The sequence below is a fragment of the Microcaecilia unicolor genome, chromosome 8 (assembly GCF_901765095.1).
Source record: "Microcaecilia unicolor chromosome 8, aMicUni1.1, whole genome shotgun sequence".
NCBI classification, from domain to species: Eukaryota; Metazoa; Chordata; class Amphibia; order Gymnophiona; family Siphonopidae; genus Microcaecilia; species Microcaecilia unicolor.
In genome coordinates, this window is record NC_044038.1 from 117,041,221 (window position 1) to 117,065,045 (window position 23,825).

The 23,825-nt window shown below is 46.0% G+C and overlaps 1 protein-coding gene across 7 annotated transcripts in view; it reads right to left on the reverse strand.

The window, feature by feature from the left end:
- CXXC5 (CXXC finger protein 5) overlaps window positions 1–23,825 on the reverse strand; it is a 238,425-nt gene that overhangs the window by 109,727 nt on the left and 104,873 nt on the right. For all 7 annotated transcript variants that reach the window (XM_030213251.1, XM_030213253.1, XM_030213254.1 and 4 more), the window contains one exon: window positions 8,699–9,589. In XM_030213251.1, coding sequence (XP_030069111.1) covers window positions 8,699–9,484 — 786 coding nt within the window. In that variant the 5' untranslated portion in view covers window positions 9,485–9,589. The remainder of the gene's footprint in view (window positions 1–8,698; window positions 9,590–23,825) is intronic.

Below are 23,825 nucleotides of genomic sequence, written 5' to 3' on the forward strand. Positions count from 1 at the left end.
CACAATATTCGAGGTGCAGTCGCACCATGGACCGATACAAAGGCATTATAACGTCCTCATTTTTGTTTTCCATTCCTTTCCTAATAATACATAAAATTCTAGTTGCTTTCTTAGCTGCTGCTGCTACACACTGAGCAGAGGATTTCAACGTATCATCAACAATGACACCTAAATCCTTTTCCTGATCGGTGATTCCTAATGTGGAACCTTGTATCACTTAGCTATAGTTTGGGTTCCCCTTTCCCTATCAATCACTTTGCACTTGCTCACATTAAACATCATCTGCCATTTGGATGCTCAGTTTCCCAGTCTCGTAAGGTCCTCTTGTCATTTTTTACAATCCTCTTGCGATTTAACAACTTTGAATAACTTTGTGTAGTCAGCAAATTTAATTACCTCACTAGTTACTCCCATCTCATTTATAAACATGTTAAAAAGCAGTGTTCACTATACAGTACACAGATCACATAGGGGACAATTATATAAAGGGTACCAAAGGTTAGGTGTCAAGATGCAGCGTGCTAAGCACTAATCCCCACCATTTTTTTAAATCTGGGTGTCCGGATTCTGTTATACAATACTAGCATAAGCCAGCATTTACATGTCAATATTTAGGCATGTCCAATTACATGTGTGCACCTAAATACAACACTTTAGCATGTAATTTACAGTATTCTCTAAACTATGCACATAAACGTAGGACCTGCCCATGCACTGCCATGTGAACACCCCCCGTATTTATGCTTAAGTAGGTTGTGTGCCTATGTTATAGAATATCGCTGAGTGGATGGCTCGCATTTACACATGCAACCAATACTCACATGTTAGTCTTCTATAACTTAGGTTAGTCTTCTATAACTTAGGTAAACAACTGGTGCCTAACTTTAGACCTGTTATAGAATGAGTGTAATTCTATTCACTAGGAGCTACAACTTGGACACCCAAATTAAACAGTCTGTGAGCCTATTCTACAAAAGCATTTATGTGCATTAAGTCCTCTTATAGAAGGAGAAATTAGACCTTACCTGCTAATTTGCTTTCCTTTAATCCCTCCGGACCGGCCCAGGATTGGACTGATGGGTTGTGCTCACCTTCCAGCAGGTTGGAGACTGAGAAAAAAACTGTGACTCTAGCGAGCCAATAAGAGCCCTGGTCATGTGACCCTAGCCTCAGTATTTGAATAACAAAGCAGAAAAAAGAAGAAAAATACAGTCTGTGCCCCAAGGAATTCAAGCAACCAGGGAGCACCAATGAATACGTGCTCAAACAAAGGCTCACCGACAACTCTCACCAGAGCAGCGGTATGGCCTAACTGTAACGGCTCACCGCGTACCCTCACCAGAGCAGCGGTATGGCCTAACTGTAATGGCTCACAGAGTACCTTTACCAGAGCAACGGTATGGCCTCAATAGAAAATCGGTTTCTTTTTCCTTTTTTTTTTTTTTTTTTTTTAACTAGCAAAAAACAGCTCTGCAAACAATAGAACACATCTTTGCAAACCATTGAACTTACAAACATAGACAGAAAGATAGACCACGGGAGGGGCCTGGGCCGGTCCAGAGGGATTAAAGGAAAGCAAATTAGCAGGTAAGGTCTAATTTCTCCTTCCTTAGCATCCCTCCGAACCGGCCCAGGATTGGACTGATGGGACATAAAGCAGTAGTCCTACGGGAGGGACTCCAGCAAACCCGCTGAAAGTACCCGCAACGCAAAGACCGTCTCCTGCCGACACTGAACATCCAGTCGGTAATGTTTAGAAAACGAATGGAGAGAGGACCAAGTCGCTGCCTTACAAATCTCCACTGGCGGAACCAAGGATCACTCGGCCCAGGACGCTGTTTGCCCTCTAGTTGAATGAGCTTTAACAGAGTCCGGGACTGCTTTACCTGCCAAAAGGTAGGCTGACGCTATCATCTCTTTGATCCACCTAGACAACGTGGGCTTAGAAGCCGACAACCCCTTACGGTGACCGGCCAACAGAAGAAAAAGACGGTCCGTGCGACGAAAATCCTCCGTAACTGCGAGATACCTTTTAAGCACTCTCTTAACATCCAGAGTATGTAACTGTCTCTGCTCCTGCGTCCCTGAGGCCGATCCCAGAACAGGAAGAAAAACTGACTGGGGCAGATGAAAACGAGACACCACCTTAGGCAAAAAGGAAGGAACTGGACGAAGAACCACTCGCTCCTTAGAAAATTCCAGAAATGGAGCTCTACATGAAAAAGCTTGCAACTCCGAGCCTCTCCTAGCAGACGCAATAGCCACCAAACACACTGTCTTAAGCGTCAAATCCTTCAAAGAACATGCACGCAATGGTTCAAATGGGGGTTTTGTCAGCGTCGAAAGAACCAGATTAAGATCCCAAGATGGAAAGACCGACCTTACCGGAGGACGAAGAAGACTGACTCCCTTCAAAAAAACGAGCCACATCAGGAAGGCTGGCCAAAGATTTACCCCGAATCCGACCTCTGAAACAGAAAAGAGCTGCCGCTTGCACCTTAAGAGAAGAAAGAGATAGCCCTTTATCAAAACCTCGCTGTAGAAAATCCAACATCTGAGGCACAGATACCCGAAAAGGAAGAATGCCAGTCTCTGCACACCAGGCCTCAAAAATTCTCCAAGTGCGGATATAGTTTAGAGAAGTGGAATGCCGACGAGACCGTAGCATAGTGGAAATCACTGGCGCTGAAAAACCTCGCTTAGCTAAACGGGCTCGTTCAAGAGCCGAGCCGGGTCTGGATGTGGAACTGGCCCTTGTACCAGCAAAGTCTTGTGAACTGGAAGCCGAAGAGGAGACTCAACCGACAGACGTTGCAGATCCGTGTACCAAGGACGTCGAGGCCAGTCCGGTGCCACCAAAATTACTGGTCCTCCATGTTCCTCGATCTTCTGTAGGAGACGACCTATTAGCGGCCACGGAGGAAACGCGTAAAGAAGGTCGGAGGGCCACTGCTGCAAGAGAGCGTCTACCCCTGCCGCTCTTGCATCTCTTCGGCGACTGAAGAATCGAGGGACCTTTGAGTTGAGACTGGTGGCGAAAAGATCTAGAACTGGAGTGCCCCAGCGCTCCACTATCAACTGAAACGTCTGAGCGCTGAGAGCCCATTCTCCCGGATCGAGAGTGTGGCGACTGAGGAAGTCAGCTTGAACGTTCTCCACTCCTGCTACATGCGATGCTGAAATGGCCGTGTGGTGAACCTCCGCCCAGGCAAGAAGACTCTCCGCCTCCCGACACAAGAGACGGCATTTCGTTCCTCCCTGGCGGTTGATATAGGCCACTGCCGAGGCATTGTCCGAAAGCACTCACACCGCTTTGCCTACCAGGCGAGAACTGAAGTGCTGCAGAGCTAACCGGATCGCCCTGGTCTCCAACAAGTTGATTGATTGAACTGCTTCCAGTGGAGACCAGAGACCCTGGGCCCATTTGCCCAGGCAATGAGCTCCCCAGCCTCGCAGACTGGCATCTGTTGTTAACAGTATCCACCGAGGAGATTCCAAAGGCATTCCTACAGTGAGATTCTTCATCCGTAGACACCAAAACAGAGAGCTGCGTTCCCGGTTGCGGAGAGGCAGACGCATCAGCAGTGAATCCCTCTGAGAGGACCACCAGGATAGAAGGGACCACTGAAGAGGCCTCATATGAAGCCTGGCCCAGGGTACTACCTCTATCGTGGCTGCCATGGAACAGAGGACCTGAAGATAATCCTGAGCACACGGACGTTGCTGCTGAAGTAAATCCCGTATCTGAGACTGGAGCTTTACAATCCTGGCCTGCGGCAGAAAGACTCGGCCCCATGCTGTGTTGAACGTGACGCCTAAATACTCTAGAGACTGAGAGGGAACTAACCGACTCTTGGCTACATTTACTACCCAACCTAGATACTGCAAGAACTGCATCACTCGGTGTGTGTGACGTGACAACTCTCCTGAAAAGACTTCGCTCTGATTAACCAGTCATCTAGGTATGGATGAACAAGAATTCCTTCTTTTCTGAGGGCTGCGGCCACTACAACCATAACTTTGGTAATAGTGCGTGGAGCAGTCGCAAGCCCGAAGGGCAGAGCGCGAAACTGGTAATGCCGTCCTAGAATTGCAAAACTCAAGAACTTGTGGTGAGCCGGACGAATAGGAATATGCAAATAGGCCTCTGTGAGATCTAAGGCTGTCAAAAACTCTCCTTGGCGCACTGCTACAATGACTGATCGAAGGGTCTCCATACGAAAGGTTGTAACTCTGAGATTTCGGTTGACAGCTTTGAGGTCTAAAATAAGGCAAAAGGAGTCATCCTTCTTGGGAACTACAAAATAAATGGAATACTGGCCCTGCCTGTACTCTGAAAGAGGGACTGGAGAGATAGCCTGAAGATCTAAAAGCCTCTGTAGAGTGTCCCGAACCGCCCTCGCCTTGAAAGGAGAGCGACAGGGAGACTCCAGAAAAGCGTCTGAAATAGGCCTTGCGAATTCTAAGGCATAACCATCTTGAATAACTTCCAAAACCCACTGATCTGAAGTGATGTGGGCCCACCTCTGATAGAACTGAGAAAGACGAGCTCCGACAGGGACCAGAGGAGAGGCCCTCGCACATTCATTGGGTAGGACGGATCTGGGATTGAAAACCTAGATTGGAGAAACCCGCTCCTCTGCGAGAACCCCGAAAGGACTGAGCCCTATTGAGGAAACGAGACCTCTGAGGATGAAAACCCCGACCAGTTTGAAACCTACGGAAACCTCTCACTGAACCTCTACCAAACAAAGAACCACGATTGGACCGACGAGGCCTATCCTGCGGTAGACGAGGAACTTTAACATCTCCCAAGGAATTAACCAGCTTATCCAATTCTTCTCCAAACAAGAACGAGCCTTTAAAAGGAAACTTACTCAACTTGGACTTGGAGGCCACGTCCCCCGACCAACCTTTCAACCACAGAGAACGACGAGCAGCAACCCCCAAAGCCAAAGACTTAGAAGATGCTCGGAGCAAATCATACAGGGCATCAGCCAGAAAAGCCGCCCCCGACTCAATCCTGGCCACCTCTCAATCGATAGCTTGAAGATCATCCGAAGTCCTGTCCAGGACTCTCTCTGCCCATCTAAAACAGGCTCTAGCCACTAAGGAACCACAAATGGCAGCCTGCACTGCCAAGGAAGAAACATCAAAACTGTTCCTAAGCAGAGAATCTAGTCTTCTGTCCTGAACATCCCGCAGAGCCGTTCCCCCATCCACAGGGACTGTAGTACGCTTAGTAACCGCCGACACCACTGCATCCACGACCGGCACCTTAAGCAGAGCCTTATCCGCTTCTGGAATCTGATAGAGATGAGCCATAGATCTAGTCGGACGAAAAGCCGCATCTGGAACCTCCCATTGCACTTTAATAACATCCCAAATGTCCTGATGCATGGGAAAAGTTTTGGCTACGGATCTAGACCCCTTAATTAAGAAATCTACCTTACGGGTTTGAGAAACTGGCGGAAGATCTTCAAAGTTCAACACAGAAGAGACCATAGCAATGAGCTCCTGCAAGTCATCTTTGTGAAAAACTCTAGCCACGGAAGGATCATCCCCCTAGGCAAAAGATGCCGCCTCAGGATCCGCAGAAGAGAAATCAGGATCATTCCAGACATTTACTTCTAGACCTTCCTCTTCCTCCAAATAGGGCATTTCCTGATCACCCCACAAATCACCATGCAAACCACCTTCCCTAAACCTTTTAGGAGGTGGAGGAGCCTGCCTGATAGAATCTCCTGCCCCAGCTCCTGCATCAGCTTTGTGCATCAAAAAGGCGTGGTACATCTGGAGTACAAACTCAGGAGGAAAGCCCCCTGCCTGAGTGGGCCCAGCTTGTACCAGAGCTGCTGACTGAAGAATATCTACATTTGAAGCATCTTGAACTGTAGGGGGAGCAGACGACGGCGATAACGGAGCGGTAGGTACAATGGCCACCTTTTGCGCCAAATTCGCGGAGGTGGCCTCCGGGGCCGCGCATGACTGCTCAGCAACTGCTGGAGACGATCGCGACGGCGAAGACAGAGCAACCGAAGACTGAGTCGCTGCAGGGAACGGAAGAGCCGGACCCGTCGCTGCAACTAACACCGTACAGAATTTACAAGCGCCAGAGGAGGAAACCCCCCCCCCGATGCTGACATACGGCGCATCATTTTAACTTTTCCGCCATTGCGGGAACGCGCGTGCACGCGCCAAAACGAACGTTTCGCGCCCAACCAAAACTGTGCATTTTAACACAGAAGGCCACGTTCCGTCGACCCTAAATGTCCCCTTAAATTCAGAAAGCCCTGAAGATTTACGTTTTCCTCTCCGTTTCCTTCCTAGTTTTTTTTTTTTTTTAATCATGAAGCTGCTTCAAAACAACACACACACAGCCAACACTAAAGAGAGCTGCCTGCTCGTTAGCTTAAAGGGGAAGCAGAGCTTTTATTCCCTCTTTTTTATAACCTGGCTGCCTCTCCCAAAGGCAGTACCCTTTTGCTAGTCAAAAAGGGTAGTAGCCCTTCCCTGTAAATTGAAAATTCTTAGAGGGAGATGGGGAGGAATAGGGGAGGGACCCGGGGCACCCGAGTATAACACCCCTGAGGCTGACAAAGAAAGCTAAATACTAAGAAGCCTCAAAAGAATTCCTGTGGCACAGCGTAAAGAAGAAAAATTACCAGAGACTAATAAAGAGAGACTAATGGGCTCACTTCCTACCTGCTGGGAGACTGAGAAAATACTGAGGCTAGGGTCACATGAGCAGGGCTCTTACTGGCTCGCTGGAGTCAGAGTTTTTTTCTCAGTCTCCAACCTGCTGGAAGGCGAGCACAACCCATCAGTCCAATCCTGGGCCGGTCCAGAGGGATGCTAAGGAATACTAGCTTAAGTTGGAATCAGCACATCTAAATTAAGGCATATGCACTTATACCATGTCAATAGTAGGCATAAATGCATGTCCCTTAATACGAGTTACATGTGTAATTTACAGGATTCTGTACGTTAAGTGTGTAAATGTTAGTTCCCCATTCTCCTCCTCCTGTGAACACCCCCTTAGATTTACGCACTAGGGCAGTTGTACACCCAGATTGTGTTATAGAATTCTAGTATGAGCCAGTATTTATGTATCAACATTTAGGTACCCATTTAATGCCATGTCAATAGCAATTATCACACCCTACGTATCCCAAGTTGTATAAGCCAGCTACACCTGCAAATTAGTCAGCCATCCCTCATCACCACCTTGCTGATTACTGCCATCCCCAGAACAGTTGTTTTCTTCTGGCTCAGACGTTTATGGCTCTAAGTGAGTTTGAGCCGCACTATGTTGGTCTCACAGTTTCAAGTCTCACAAGGCTGAAATAAACTCCAGCCTTGTTTCCAAAGTGGGAGCAATGGATTATTTGTTAATTAATAATTTGAAGGTAGATTAACATCATTATACAATTTTATCTTTACTCCTCCTAATTTCTGTGCTTCTCTATTCTATTGATTTGTTTTCAAATATATTCTCTTAGCTGTATTTATGATGAGAGGTATATAAAAAACTGGGTAAATTTGAAACTTGATCATTCCTTCCTGTGCAATATGAACATACAAGCTGACATGTAGCAGATCACTTCAGAAGAGGCCAACATGAATGCTGAATAATCTAACTCATTCAGGGGACATAAGTTATTCTTTTATTCAATGAATCAAAAATGAAATATGGAATGAAATACATACTATGACATGGATACCAGAGAGGTATTGGAAACAAAATGTAGCGGGTAATAAAAAGAGAAAGCATGGAAACAGTGAGGGCTTATAAGAAATAGAGGGTAATTGGATGTGGAGGAGCAAGCAAGTAAGGAGATCATACTTGCTCCAGTCACTTCATCATTCAAAACTGACAGTTACCTTCTTGTCTACAATGTTACTCTCTCCTGGAGACACACCTTGTGAGTCAGGTTTCAGGATCACCACTCTTAGTGCCACTCTAAGATGTTATCTACCTACTCGCTCTCTGACGTGCCTAATGTTTTTGCCCATTGAACTTCATTCAATACAAAATATGGACCAGTTTAAAAAAAGCACTGAAAACTCATTTATTTCTTCAGGCTTTTGGTTCCTCTGATGTATAAATTATTTTAATACCATGTAAATTTTAATCTGCTGTATGTTTGAATTGTAGAGTTTGTTGTATAGTTTGTTGTGTAAAGAAATAATTTTTATTGTTTTTTTTTAAACATATTTTGTACATGATTTGTTCCTCGCTTAGACTTTTAAAGATATAGTGGGTTATAAAGTTTTATTATTATTATTATTAATATATATTCATGAGACAAAGTTGCATATGATGGGTTTCTACTGTATGAAAAATTCATCTCATGCCTATTCATTGTGGTAATCCTGAAAAGCAGACAGGCTAGGTGTGCTGGAGGGTTGAGAAGCATTGCCACAGACTAGCCTCAATCACTGGCCAGCTCGCTCTCTTGCCCTCCTTACAACCCCATCTTCCTTATCTGTCCAATACAAGGTTGAATTCTGCCAATTTTGCTCCTACTACATCTGCTGGTAGGGCGGTACGGGCACCGAATACTACTTCACTGCTTTTAATTCCATATCATGTTTCAACTTGCTTATCATGTGTAGCTTATCTAGATTCCAAACACAGTGTGTCCACAGAGGAAAAAGCAAACCACATGCGCATACATTGTTTCAAAACATTTACCTCCAGTGCAGCAGATGGCTTCTTCTTCAGTTCCTCACATTTTCTGAACTTGCAGATCTGGTGACCTGTTTTACGATTCCTACAACTGCTGCACTGCTCACAATTTATCCGTCTCCGGCATGGAGGGCACATGCCACATCTTTTCCGTTTCTTTTTCCCAGAGTTAATGGCAGATGCTAATTCACTTTGCATTGGATATTCTGCCAAGCCAGCCATATGCAGTGCACTTTCTGCCAGGAACACCCCAGCAGGAGTCATAATGAAAAGACCTGGATTGATAGGAAAAGCTCCAAGGTAGGGGAAGTCAGAGGCAAGGTTCATAGTCTCTGCAGCTGAGACTGCTTCCATGTCTGAGATGCTGCCTGCAAGGTCAGTCGGGGGAGGAACATGCTCCGCCCCTACTCCCTTAAACATGTCTGTACATTGCATGAACTGTAGACTATTCAGGTCATCTACAGAGACCTCTGCGGCCTTGCTGGATTTGTTCAGAAGATGAGAAATGTGTTTGTGCTTTGAGGTAGAAATACTTTTATCCAGTGTTAGGTCTCCCACATTAGACAGAGAAACTCCTTTATCCAAGTGTTCATTTACTGAGGTGGAGCTGCCAAAGGTCGAGTAGTTTGACAGTGATCGGGACTTCTTCAGGCTTTTGTTTAAAGGTTCACTTATTATACCACTTTTATTTCTCCTCTCAGAATGAATTGCAGGCAGAGGGTCATCTGCTATGCTGTTCTCCAAGAGGTCAGGTTTATTACTGATGTTTAGCTGGCTGCTGGGTTCAGACATGGTACCACACTCCCACTTTAAACATGTAATGAATGAGTCCTTCCAGTAACAACGTAACTGAGAGCTTCAGCACAGCACCATAGTACAAGCATTAAACATTCACTTCTGTGGACAGAAAAAAGCAGGTAGTCAGGTCTCTAGTTGTATTAATCTATAATAGAAAGCGCTCTAAATCTTTTCAGTGAAATAATTACTGTTCTAGATATAGGACTAGATTCTATACATCATGTTTAAAAAAAAATTGAAGCTGAACTTGCCACTCTATCATTGTGATATAATTTGCAGTAGAACTTGGTGTAAATGCTGATGTCTAAATTTCGTGCACACAAGGTGTATTTTATAACAATGCGCAATACCCACAACCCACCCATTCCATGCCCCTTTTCAATTATGTGACTTAGAATTTATGCACATCAGGTTATAGAATACGCTTAGAGAGTTCTGCACATAAATTCTAATTAATGCCAATTAGTGCTATAATTGCTTGTTAAATGGCAATTATTGGCACTGATTAGGTTATGAAGTAATTAAGTTGTGTGCGCAAAATCCAGAATACAACTAGATTTGCATGCACAACTTAAGTCGCGCTACACCGAATACAGGGAAATTCAGATAAGCTGGTGATTAAATTATTTTCTACATGCTCATTCAATTTATACTACTTACCTTTTATGATAGCTACTTTTCAATACACTTTCACCTAGACATTTAAAGATCTACCTTTGCTCATCTCTCCTACCCATCCCCTTTTCCTTCATGCTCTTGTTGTGCAACTCTACGTTAGCTGATCTTTCTAATTTTTCTTTATGCTCATCTAGCTCCCTCTTCTCTTCTGGGCTCCTTCATAAAATCCCTATGAATGTTATTTTCAAAAATGGTATTTACCAGTTTCAATGCTTTAGAATCTCCCCTTCTCTCTAACTTAATTCAATAATACATCTTACTTCATAGCCTTTGCTTCCAGTCATACACTCATGTGGGCACCCTTCCTACTAGACATGCTCTGAGTTTTAGCCTCCCACCACTTATACTGAAAACTTCCATCTAGTCTCTATTCTAGTCCTATCTTTTTACAATAAAATGGAGAGGAAAACAACAGTCGCCCAGGAGCACACAGTTCAGTGTGGAGTATCCTTGAATGATACTGCTGAAAGAAAACCAGGAGTGTTTAATAGGAGAACAGAGTAAAGGATATAAATTGTCCCCGTCAACTTCAAAGCAGCTTCTAGATGTAAGGGAAAAACACAATTTGAAGTGTCTATATAAAAATGCTAGAAGCCTAAAAAAATAATATGGGCGAGTTGGAGTATATAGCACTAAATGAAGCAGTAGATATAATAGGCATCTCAGAGACCTGGTGGACAAATCAATGGGACACTGTGTTATCAGGGTACAGATTATACCACAATGATAGAGTGGATCAAATTGAAAGGGAGTTGTGCTATATGTTAAAGAAGGAATTGAGTCAAACAAAATTCTATATTCATCCATTCATTTCAGTATTTATATACAGCTTACAGTTTCATTTTACAGGTCTTGGGTCTGTCCCTAGTAGGCTCACAATCTAAGAAATATATTGTAATACTGTTTTAGCTGGGGCAAAAGAAGGTTCAGTGACTTGCCATGGATCACACACAGCTGCAGAGGAAATTCAACCTGGTTCCCCAGGATCTCAACCCACTGCTGACCATTAGGTACCAGTGGGAATCGAACCCAGTTTCCCAGGTCAGCAACCCGCTACACTAGCCATTAGGCCACTCCTTCACCCCACACAAAACAGCAGCATGGAATCCATGTGGGTAGAAATTCCATTTGTGACATACCTGCTATCTGATTACCGCTGTTTGCCAAAATTAGAAGTTGCTACATCTGCGGGACCACATTTTCCCTCCCACTCATGTCCCGCTAACTCAAGCCTGACGTAAGCTAGGCTCGACCGGATTTCCTGCTAGTAGTCACCAATATCTACACATCTGTAACACACTTTATTTTTGCTGGAGCGGCGCACCAAAGGATTTTTCATAGTCCCACACTGGTATAGTAGGTTGTTCTTGCTTTTCCTTAATTGGACCTTTCCTTGGTATCTCATTTACTATGTTCTCATAGTAAACAACTTTATTGCTTGCAGGGTTTTTACTAATTCACTCTCTCTCCAGTTGTTTGGCCCTCAACCCCACCATCATGCATGGGTCTTTTCAAATCCCAGTTCTGTTCGAAAACCGATTACTACTTCAAAGGGTCACCCTCTCCCACCACTTTACATCATATCAAACGTTTCCTGCCTCTTCATCAGTCGACCCATACTCAATACTGGCTTGTTGAATTGCAGGTCCCTTTGATGAAAAAATGCTCAAATAAGAGACCTTAATGGCCCTCCTACCCTGACATCCTCTGCCTTTCTGAAACCTGGATCCGAAATGGTGAGTAAACTTATCCAAGTGACTATCCAGGCAACCCTCAGGGGGAGGAATGCTGGCTTCGGCCTAACCCCTGGTAAAGCTTTCCTCAGCTGAGAGGTGCCCAGCTCTACCACCGGCTGCCTTTCAGGTGCTGTAGAGGACTTGCAGCTCATCTGCATATCCTTTCAGCCTTCTCCGGGGTGACTCCCAGATCCACTCCGATCCACTCAGGGCCTCCGCTCTAGGTGCCCAGCGCTCCCACCAGGGGGGTGAAGGCAGCCCTTCTGCATTTCCTCACAGCTGTATCCAGGGTGACTCCCAGGTCCACCCCAATCTTCCCAGGGCCCTCGCTCCAAGTGCCCTGGGTTTCCAGGTGCTTTTTGGCTAGGATCAGGCGACACTCAGGGGGACGAATGCTGGCTTCGGCCTAACCCCTGGTAAGCCTTTCCTCAGCTGAGAGGTGCCCAGCTCTACCACCGGCTGCCTTTCAGGTGCTGTAGAGGACTTGCAGCTCATCTGCATATCCTTTCTGCCTTCTCTGGGGCGACTCCCAGGTCCACTCCGATTCACTCAGGGCCTCCGCTCTAGGTGCCGCGCGCCGGGGCATTTTTCTCTTTACATCTATTTTTCTCTCAGTTACTACTTATGGCTCCAGTACACTTTTTTTTCTTGGCACTGTCCCTTCCTAATTTGTTTCTCCATCTTAAACCACTGTACACTGCAGGAACACATTGTCCACCATCCGTATTCATCATCTCACCATCTCTTTTTTTCCTCTTCTTTTTTCTCAGCTCTCAACCTTAAACATTTCCTTCCTTCTATTCATCCATCTCCTTTCTGAGTACATCTCGCCTTCGTCGCTGTAGTCGTACCTCTCCTACTTTTCTCCATACTCTCTTACTCCTTCTCCTGCTCTCCGCTGGGGACATTAATCCCAATCCTGGTCCTCCACATCAGCTCTCATTCTATTTGTGCAGGTCACACCGTGACATCTCCAATCTAATTTCTGTTCCTCTCCTCCCCCCTCCTTCCCTGCCTTTCTCTTGTGCTCTGTGGAATGCCCGCTCTGTCTGTAACAAACTGTCCTACATCCATGACCTCTTTATCTCTCATACTCTCCATCTTCTTGCCCTAACTGAAACTTGGCTTTACCCTGAAGACTCTGCTTCAGTTGCAGCCCTATGCCATGGAGGTTATCTTTTCTCCCAGTTGGCCGCGGAGGTGGTGTCGGGCTACCACTTTCACCCTCTTGTAGATTTCAACCTCTTCTTCTACCTCAGCCTCACTGTTTTTCTTCCTTCGAAGTCCACTCCATCCGTCTATTTGCTCCTCTGCCTCTCCGAGTAGCAGTCATTTATCGACCCCCTGATAAGTCCCTTTCTTCCTTTCTCACTGACTTTGATGCCTGGCTTTCCTTCTTTCTTGAACGTTCATCTCCTTCCCTCATTCTTGGGGATTTTAACATTCATGCTAATGATCCCTCTGACTCTTATGCTTCGCAGTTTCTTGCTTTAACATCCTCTTTCAATCTTCAACTGTGCTCCACTGCCCCCACTCACCAGAACGGCCACTGTCTTGATCTTATCCTCTCCTCAAACTGCTCACTCTCCAGTTTCTGTGCCTCAACTCTTCTCCTCTCTGACCATCATCTGATAACTTTCACACTTAAACACCCTCCTCCCCAGTCCCGTCCAATCTTAACCAATACATTTAGGAATCTTCAGGCTATTGACCCTTCTACTCTGTCCTGCAATGTTTCAAATCTCTTCTCTACCACTATGCTATCCAAGTCTGTCAATGAGGCTGTCTCTTCCTATTCTCTCCTCTGCTCTGGATACTCTCGCTCCTCTCATTCCCCGTTCTGTAAAACGTACCAAACCCCAACCTTGGCTGACCTCTAGAATCCGCTACCTACGTTCCTGTGCCCGCTCTGCCGAACGCCTTTGGCTGAGATCCCGTGCCCATGCTGACTTCATACATTTCAAATTCTTGCTGACCTCCTTCCAGTCTGCTCTTTTACTTACCAAACAGGACTATTACATCCAGTGGACTAATTCTTTTGGCTCAAACCCTTGTCGTCTCTTTGCCACAATGAACTCTCTCCTCAAAGTGCCTTTACCTCCAACCCCCCCTTCACTTTCCCCCCAGACTCTGGCTGATTTCTTTCATGATAAGGTTCACAAGATTAAACTTGAATTCTCAACCAGGTCACCTCCACCTCTCTTTCCCTTAGTCCATTCTCTCAACCCTCCAACCCCTGCCTCCTTTTCTGAAATCACTAAAGAGGAAACTACACATCTTCTTTCCTCCTCAAAACTAACTACCTGTTCCTCTGATCCTATTCCTACCCATCTACTTAACACTATCTCTCCTACTGTCATCCCGTTTATCTGTCATATCTTCAATCTTTCACTGTCCACTGCGACTGTTCCTGATGCCTTCAAACATGCCATAGTCACACCACTCCTTAAAAAATCCTTCATTGGACCCTACCTTTCCTTCCAACTATCGCCCCATCTCCCTCCTCCCTTTCCTATCCAAGCTACTTGAACGTGCTGTTCACCGCCGCTGACCTGACTTTCTTTCATCTCAAGCTATTCTTGATCCACTTCAATCTGGCTTTCACCCCCACTTCATTCAACTGAAACAATGTTTGCTAAAGTCTCCAATGATCTGTTCCTAGCCAGATCCAAAGGTCTCTATTCTATCCTCATCCTTCTCGATCTATCTGCTGCTTTTGACACTGTTGATCACAGCCTACTCCTTGATACGCTGTCCTCACTTGGATTTCAGGGCTCTGTTCTTTCCTGGTTTTCTTCTTATCTCTCCCAGTGTACCTTTAGTGTATACTCTAGTGGATCCTCTTCTACTTCTATCCCACTGTCAGTTGTTGTACCTCAGGGATCTGTCCTGGGACCTCTTCTTTTCTCCATCTATACTTCTTCCCTTGGTACTCTGATCTCATCCCATGGTTTTCAGTATCATCTTTACGCTGATGACTCTCAGATCTACCTCTCCACACCAGAAATCTCAGCCAAAATCCAGGCCAAAGTATCAGCCTGCCTGTCTGACATTGCTGCCTGGATGTCTCAGCGCCATCTGAAACTAAACATGACCAAGACTGAGCTTCTTATCTTTCCCCTAAACCAACCTCTCCTCCTCCCCCATTCTCTATTTCTGTGGATAACACTCTCATTCTACCTGTCTCATCAGCTCGTAACCTTGGGGTCATCTTTGACTCCTCCCTCTCCTTCTCTGCACATATTCAACAGACTGCTAAAACCTGTCATTTCTTTCTCTATAATATCAGCAAAATTCGCCCTTTCCTTTCTGAGCAAACTACCAGAACCCTCATCCACGCTCTTATCACCTCTCGCTTAGACTATTGCAACTTGCTTCTCACAGGTCTCCCACTTAGCCATCTCTCTCCTCTTCAATCTGTTCAAAATTCTGCCGCACAACTAATATTCCGCCAGGGTCGTTATGCTCATATTAGCCCTCTCCTCAAGTCACTTCACTGGCTTCCTATCCATTTTCGCATACAGTTCAAACTCCTCTTATTGACCTATAAGTGCATTCACTCTGAAGCTCCTCAGTACCTCTCCACTCTCATCTCTCCCTACATTCCTCCCTGGGAACTCCGTTCACTGGGTAAATCTCTCTTATCTGCACCCTTCTCCTCCACCGCTAACACCAGAATCCATTCCTTTTATCTTGCTGCACCATATGCCTGGAATAGACTTCCTGAGCTGGTATGTCAAGCTCCATCTCTGGCTGTCTTCAAATCTAAGCTAGAAGCCCACCTTTTTTATGCTGCTTTTAACGCCTAACCCTTGTTCACTTGTTCAGAACCCTTATTTTATCATCCTCACTTTAATATTCCCTTATCTCTTGTTTGGATGGATCCTCAGAAGTTTAGCCAAGATTGGGTGGCAGAGCCGGTGGTGGGAGGCAGGGCTGGTGGTTGGGAGGCAGGGATAGTGCTGGGCAGACTTATACGGTTTGTGCCAGAGCCGGTGGTTGGGAGGCAGGGATAGTGCTGAGCAGACTTATTCGGTCTGTGCCCTGAAAATGACAGATACAAATCAAGGTAAGGTATACACAAAAAGTAGCACATATGAGTTTATCTTGTTGGGCAGACTGGATGGACCATGCAGGTCTTTTTCTGCCGTCATCTACTATGTTACTATGTTTGTCCTAATTAGATTGTAAGCTCTGTCGAGCAGGGACTGTCTCTTCATGTTCAAGTGTACAGCGCTGTGTACGTCTAGTAGCGCTATAGAAATGATAAGTAGTAGTAGTAGCAGCAGCAGCAAGTGTTTACTGGATGTCTACAATGGTTTCTCGCAAGCAGAACATCAAGAAGGAAGGAGGCCGTGCTATTCTGTACTGTACCATACTTGGCCTAGAAGAACTACCTAACAGGTTCTCTTATTCGGAATTCCTCTTGGTAAGACTCCTGGGTCCCAATTCCCTTGTCATTCTACTATGCTACTGCCCGACCTGGCATCAGCCTCTTGGGAGGCCTGCTGCCAGTGAATCTCTGAAGCTTTAGTCCGTTACCCAGAGGTCCTTATTCTTGGTGATTTTAATACACATGTGGATTGCCCTTCTGACCCTCACTCTAAAAGTTTCCTTTCCCTTCTAGATGACCTGCAACTTTCTCAAAAGATCAGTATTCCCACACACCATAAGGGTCACACTTTGGATCTCATGCTTCCTATGAATTCAGCTTTTGAATTTAAGTCTCTATCTTTCACCTGTGCCCTGGCCCAATCACTGTCTCCTATGCTTTTCTGTTAGCATCCCTCCTCGCCCCCCCCCCCCCCCCCCCCCCCCCCACTGTGGTCTAGATGTCTTTCCTGGATTGATCCTACTTCTATTTTCCATTCCTTATTCTCTTTTCCCTCAGACTTCGAGGATTTGACCTTAGATGCCTAATCAGATTGCTTTCATTCTGTTTTATCTTCTGTTCTCAACCAAGTGGCCCCGGTCACTCTAGTTCATCCCGCCCAATCTAATCAGGGACAGGCCTGGTACCACCAAGGTCTTCGGCTACTTAAGAAACAACTGTGTAAAAGTGAACGCATCTAGCTAAAAACTAGATTAGATTAAGTACTCTACAAGAACAGACTAAAGGATTACAATTTCCATCTTCAAAAAGCTAAGGCCTCTTATTTTATTAATCGTATCAAGACAGCTCCCAATTCAACTAAAGAAATACACTCCATTTTACGTAACCTAACATCACCCACAGCACTTTTGGTTAACGTCCAACCTTCTCTTGCAGCTGTCTCTCCCAACTTTCCCTTGATAAAGTTCAAGATCTGCCGAACTCTATTCATTTACCCATGTCCCATCAACCTTCCACCCTCCCGATCCTCCCTCTCATCACTCCCTTTCACTAGCACTCTTGAGTACAAAACCAACATACTGTGAACTTGATTCATTTCCCTCTTCCTGGCATCCTCTACTACTTCCTCAAATATCTCAGATCAACACCAGCCTCTCCCTTGAGGTGTTGCCACTTCATTGGAAGAACAATTGTCTAGCTTATCCTCAAAAACCCTTCTCTTAATTCATTCATCCCAGCACATCATTGTCCAGTTCCTAATCTATGTTTTCTCTCCCAGGTCTTAGAGAAAATTGTTTTCATTCAATTGTCCTCCTTCATAGAAAAGGTATTTGTCCTACACCCCAGACAGGCTGGTTTTAGGTCCCACTTAGTAAGGAAACTGTATTAACTGCAGTATTAAATCAAGTTTCAAGTTTTATTTAGATTTACTAATCCGCCAATCGGGAATATCATCTAGGTGGCTTACAATATAATCAATGTTAAGAGTACAGCAAGACATGCGTATAGACAGTTAAAAGTGAGGAAAGGGGGAAGAACTCCATCTTGTTGAAAGAAAGCGGGGGAGGGAGAGAATGATAGGGAAGCTCTTGGTAATTAAGCTGGGCGTTTTGTGCTTAAAGATTAGTTAAAGCATCTTTAACAACAAACGTTTTTTGGGGAAGTGACGTCACCGCTGGCAATGGCAGCCTAGCTTCTTAGCTCCCGCTCCTCGCTGCAATAAAAAGCTATAATTGGCTACCATCAGCTATTTTCGCTGCTCCTAAACACTCCCAGTTGGCAACTATCGTCAGACGGTATGAGCAAAGCGCACCCAGCGCGGAATAAAGACTCAGAGAAGCCGGCGGGCCGAGTAAGACCCCGAAGCGCCACGAGGCAATGGCGCAGGCCTCGTCCTCCGACTCCAACTCGGCCTTATCGTTGGCGGAATCACGGAGGCCCCCCGCAAAAAAGGGTGTCTCGGGCGAACTCAGACAGATTCTGTCTGGAATCCAAGAAGACATTCAAAAATCGAAAGCAGAAATACTAGACAAAATGGAGGTGCTTAGCACGGATCTCCGTGAGCTGGGGGGACGAGTGGAAGAAGCAGAACTTCGGCTGGATGAGCATACGGACTCCCTAACTGCTCATGAGGCACAAATACAGGAACTGGATCAAAAAATGAAAGATCTGGCCTATAAATTGGACGATCTAGAAAATCGGGGCAGGAGGAATAATCTCCGATTCCGCGGAGTTCCAGAGGGTGGAGAGACGGAAGATGTCCCACAAATAGTGCAAACCATATGTGCAACCCTGATGGGGACCGAGGCGGCAGCAGAGAGGAATGAATTGGACAGAGCCCACAGAGCCTTGGGTCTGCGTCAGGAGACTAGAGAGTGAGACATCATCGTATGTTTTCACAAATATGAAATAAAAGAGCAAATTCTTGCCTGTGCTCGGAAGAAACAGGACTTGGAGTTTGGAAAAGCCAAGATAAGGGTGTACCAAGATCTTTCCCAGTTCACGCTGCAGCAGAGACGACTTTTGAAGCCGGCTCTGGATGTCTTAATCAAGGAGAAGCTCACCTACAGATGGGGCTTCCCTTTTTTGCTGAACTTTATGATTAAAGGGGCCAGGTACAGGGTTTGCTCTCTAACTGAAGCCTGGGCGTCCTTGTATGCAGCGGGCCTGGTGAGCTCGAGGGCGCCTTCGGGAGAGATGGCGCCCACGACGAAAGCAAAACTACAAAAATGGCAGCGGGTCCCCGCATCCACCAAGCGTAGCAACCCGAAGCGGAGAGCGACAGTGGAGGGGACTTGAATGCTGATGTGCTGGCTCAATCGGGGCTAGCCACTTGAGTTCCTTGGAACTCCTTGAGTTTCTGTGGAAATCGGAGGGAAGACGGATACACTTGTGGTACCAAGGGGACCTTGATTATAGAGTTTCTCAGATTGCTTTGTTTCGAGTTCATTTTGATGTATTATGGTTAATGGGGGGGGGTCTGTATGTGTATTTTTACTTTCAGCAGGCAGGGAGATACCCTCAAAAAGGAGGCACTTATAAGGAGTGAGGTCTTACATTAGTACTGTGAGAGGGGTAACTAATGGAGCAATATGGAGAGATGTGGCATGTACATAAGTTAAGTTTTTAAAATGGATCTGTTTAGATGGGATTTTGGATCTGATGGCAGCATGGTAAATGTTGGTGGGGGAGGGGTGGTGGGGGGGAGTTGGATCTGCCTGAAATACAGTGGGTTACTTTCTCATTTCCCACTCGGAGGGGAATGTACCTTCGGGTTGGTGACTGGAGATGGGGGAATGGGGGGACGGGAGGGTGGGCTTGGACTGGTACACTGTAGGTGGAAGGGGGTGAGGGTGAGGATTGTGGGTTGGTATGCTCTGCTCGTTTTGCTTAATTTTATGTTTCAGTTAGGAGTACAGATCTTAAGATCTTATCTTACAATGTGAAAGGACTGAATATGCCACAAAAAAGGCAGAAATTATTCAAAGAGCTCCAGCAGTTAGGGGCTCATATAGTTTTGTTGCAGGAGACGCACCTCCGCCGGAAGCATGAAAGACTCCTCTCCCATTCTAACTACCCCAGGTCCTTTTTTGCCTCCTCAACTGAGGGATCCAAAAAACACGGGGTGGCGGTGTTGTTTCATGAGTCCGTACAAGCCCAAATAGTAAAGAACAAAAGAGACCCAGGCGGGCGTTTTCTGTTTTTACATATAGTAATAGACCAAATGGACATAACCTTAGCTTGTATATACGCTCCGAATGACCACCAGGGGGCTTTCTACACCAAAACAAAGAACATCTTAGCTACATTTGCTCAGGGATCTATAATAATGGGGGGCGATTTCAATGGAGTTATGGATCCGGTTTTAGACCGGTCTGGGCCTGCACAGCCCGTAGGCACCCGGGATGCCTTAGCGTTGAGATCCCTGGCCGCCTCCCTGGGGACCCTAGATGTGTGGTGATTGAACCATGCGCGAGTGAGAGACTATACATATTACTCAGCAGTGCATGCCTCATACTCACGTATCATAGTAACATAGTAGATGACGGCAGAAAAAGACCTGCACGGTCCATCCAGTCTGCCCAACAAGACAACTCATGTGTGCTACTTTTGTGTATACCCTACTTTGATTTGTACCTCTGCTCTTCAGGGCACAGACCGTATAAGTCCGCCCAGCACTAGCCCCGCCTCCCGACCACCAGCCCCGCCTCCCGACCACCAGCTCTGGCACAGACCGTATAAGCCTGCCCCGCACTATCCCCGCCTCCCAACCTCCAGCCCCGCCTCCCACTACCGGCTCTGCTATCCAATCTCGGTTAAGCTCCTGAGGATCCTTTCCTTCTAAACAGGATTCCTTTATGTTTATCCCACGCATGTTTGAATTCCGTTACCGTTTTCCTCTCCACCACCTCCCGCGGGAGGGCATTCCAAGCATCCACCACTCTCTCCGTGAAGAAATACTTCCTGACATTTTTCTTGAGTCTGCCCCCCTTCAATCTCATTTCATGTCCTCTCGTTCTACCGCCTTCGTATCTCCGGAAAAGGTTCGTTTGCGGATTAATACCTTTCAAATATTAGAACGTCTGTATCATATCACCCCTGTTTCTCCTTTCCTCCAGGGTATACATGTTCAGGTCAGCAAGTCTCTCCTCATACGTCTTGTTACGCAAATCCCATACCATTCTCGTAGCTTTTCTTTGCACCGCTTCGATTCTTTTTACATCCTTAGCAAGATACGGCCTCCAAAACTGAACACAATACTCCAGATGGGGCCTCACCAATGACTTATACAGGGGCATCAACACTCCCTTTCTTCTGCTGGTCACACCTCTCTCTATACAGCCCAACAACCTTCTAGATACAGCCACCGCCTTGTCACACTGTTTCGTCGCCTTCAAATCCTCAGATACTGTCACCCCAAGATCCCTCTCCTCGTCCGTACCTATCAGACTTTCGCCACCTAATACATACGTCTCCCGTGGATTTCTATTCCCTAAGTGCATCACTTTGCATTTCTTCGCATTGAATTTTAATTGCCAGACCTTAGACCATTGTTCTAGCTTCTTCAGATCCTTTTTCATGTTTTCCACTCCCTCCGGGGTGTCCACTCTGTTACAGCTCTTAGTATCATCCGCAAATAGGCAAACTTTACCTTCTAACCCTTCGGCAAGGTCACTCACAAATATATTGAACAGAATCGGCCCCAGCACCGTTCCTTGAGGCACTCCACTACTCACCTTTCCCTCCTCCTAGCTAACTCCATTCACCACCACCCTCTGGCGTCTGTCCGTCAACCAGTTCCTAATCCAGTTCACCACTTTAGGTCCTATCTTCAGCCCATCCAGTTTATTTAAAAGCCTCCTGTGGGGAACCGTGTCTAAAGCTTTGCTGAAATCTAAGTAGATTACGTCCATAGCTCATCCCTGATTCAATTCTCCTGTCACCCAATCAAAAAAACTCAATGAGATTCGTTTGGCACGATTTCCCTTTGGTAAAACCATGTTGTCTCGGATCTTGCAACTTATTGGCTTCCAGGAAATTCACTATCCTTTCCTTCAGCATCGCTTCCATTACTTTTCCAATAACCGAAGTGAGGCTTACCGGCCTGTAGTTTCCAGCTACTTCCCTATCACCACTTTTGTGAAGAGGGACCACCTCCGCCATTCTCCAAGGATTTATTAAACAAATCTTTAAGAGGACCCGCCAGAACCTCTCTGAGCTCCCTTAATATCCTGGGGTGGATCCCATCCGGTCCCATGGCTTTGTCCACCTTTAGCTTTACAAGTTGTTCATACACACTCTCTTCTGTAAATGATGCTGTATCCACTCCATTTTCATTTGTACTTTTTCCAGTCCATCGCGGTCCTGCTCCAGGATTTTCTTCTGTGAAAACAGAACAAAAGTATCTATTTAGCAAATTTGCTTTTTCTTCATCACTATCTACATAGCGGTTCGCAGTATCTTTTAGTCTCACAATTCCCTTTTTAGTCACTCCTTTCACTAATATACCTGAAGAAATTTTTGTCACCCCTCCTTACATTTCTAGCCATTAGTTCTTCCGCTTGCGCTTTCGCCAGACGTATCTCTCTCTTGGCTTCTTTCAGTTTCCTCTGGTATTCCTTCCCGTGTTCCTGTTCTTGAGTTTTTGTGTATTTCTGGAATGCCAAGTCTTTAGCCTTTATTTTCTCAGCCACTTGTTTGGAGAACCATATCGGTTTCCTTTTTCTCTTGCTTTTATTTACTTTCCTTACATAAAGGTTCGTGGCCCTATTTATAGCTTCTTTCAGCCTGGACCACTGTCCTTCCACTTCTTGTACTTCCTCCCAGCCCATCAGCTCCTTCCTCAGGTATTCCCCCATTTTAGTAAAGTCAGCACGCTTGAAATCCAGGACTTTGAGTTTTGAGTGGCTGCCCTCCACTACAGCAGTCATATCAAACCAAACTGTTTGATGGTCACTGCCGCCTAGGTGGGCACCCACTCGGACATTTGACACGCTATCCCCATTTGTGAGCACCAGATCCAGCATCGCTCCCTCCCTCGTGGGTTCTGTCACCATTTGTCGATTATATTTCTCTCGATGTAGCTTTATCCGAGCAGGGGCCAAGCACGGGTATTGGCAGTGCGACCCTATCTGATCACGCCCCAGTTTGGGTCATACTGCCAACAATCAAGGCAGAGAGTAAAGACAAAAGATGGGCACTTAATGCCACTTTGTTACAGGAGGGCGAGGTGGTGGAGGGCTGTAAGAAAGTGCTGAGAGAGTATTTGGAGATCAATAGGGAGTCGGGGCTGCCCCTTAGTGTTGTGTGGGACACCATGAAGGCAATGTCGAGAGGCTATTTTTTACAGCTGGCTAGTAAGAGGGCTAGGATTCGTAGAAAACAAGTGGCCCAATGCATACATAGGATTAAGAATTTAGAAGCTCAGCATAAGGCCGGTGGCTCCTTGACTACGTTGGAGGAGCTGCGAGCCCAGCGCCTTCAGCTGGACTCTATCTACTCTGAACATTTAAGCCAACTACAATCCAGATCGAAAGTTTACTCCTACGAATTTTCCAACAAGGCGGGACGCCTTCTGGCCCTGCGGCTGCATAGGAAAAAAGTAGAAAAGGCGGTAACCCATATCCGGGAGAGGGGAGGGGGCATGTTGAATACATCGGATGCTATTAGGCGGCGATTTGGTGATTTTAATCAGGAGTTATATGCTCGTGAAATAAACCCCTCTGCAGACTCCACTGCAGACTACATAGCGGAGACTGACTTAGCTTCCCTGACATGCCAGCAACGTGCCACTCTGGATGAGCCTGTCACCACGCTTGAAATACACAAAGCTATTCAGCATTTACCATCTGGTAAGTCCTCTGGGCTGGATGGACTCCATAATGAGTTCTATAAGAAATTTGCCCCTGAATTGGCTCCACTCTTGGCTGATCTGTTTAACCAAATAGGGCGGGGGGAGTCTTTACCAGCCTCCATGCTAGAGGCCTGGATAGCAATATTACCGAAGCCGGATAAAGTCCATACGGAATGCGGGTCTTACCGCCCTATATCTGTTCTAAACGCAGACGTCAAAATCTTAGCCATAGTC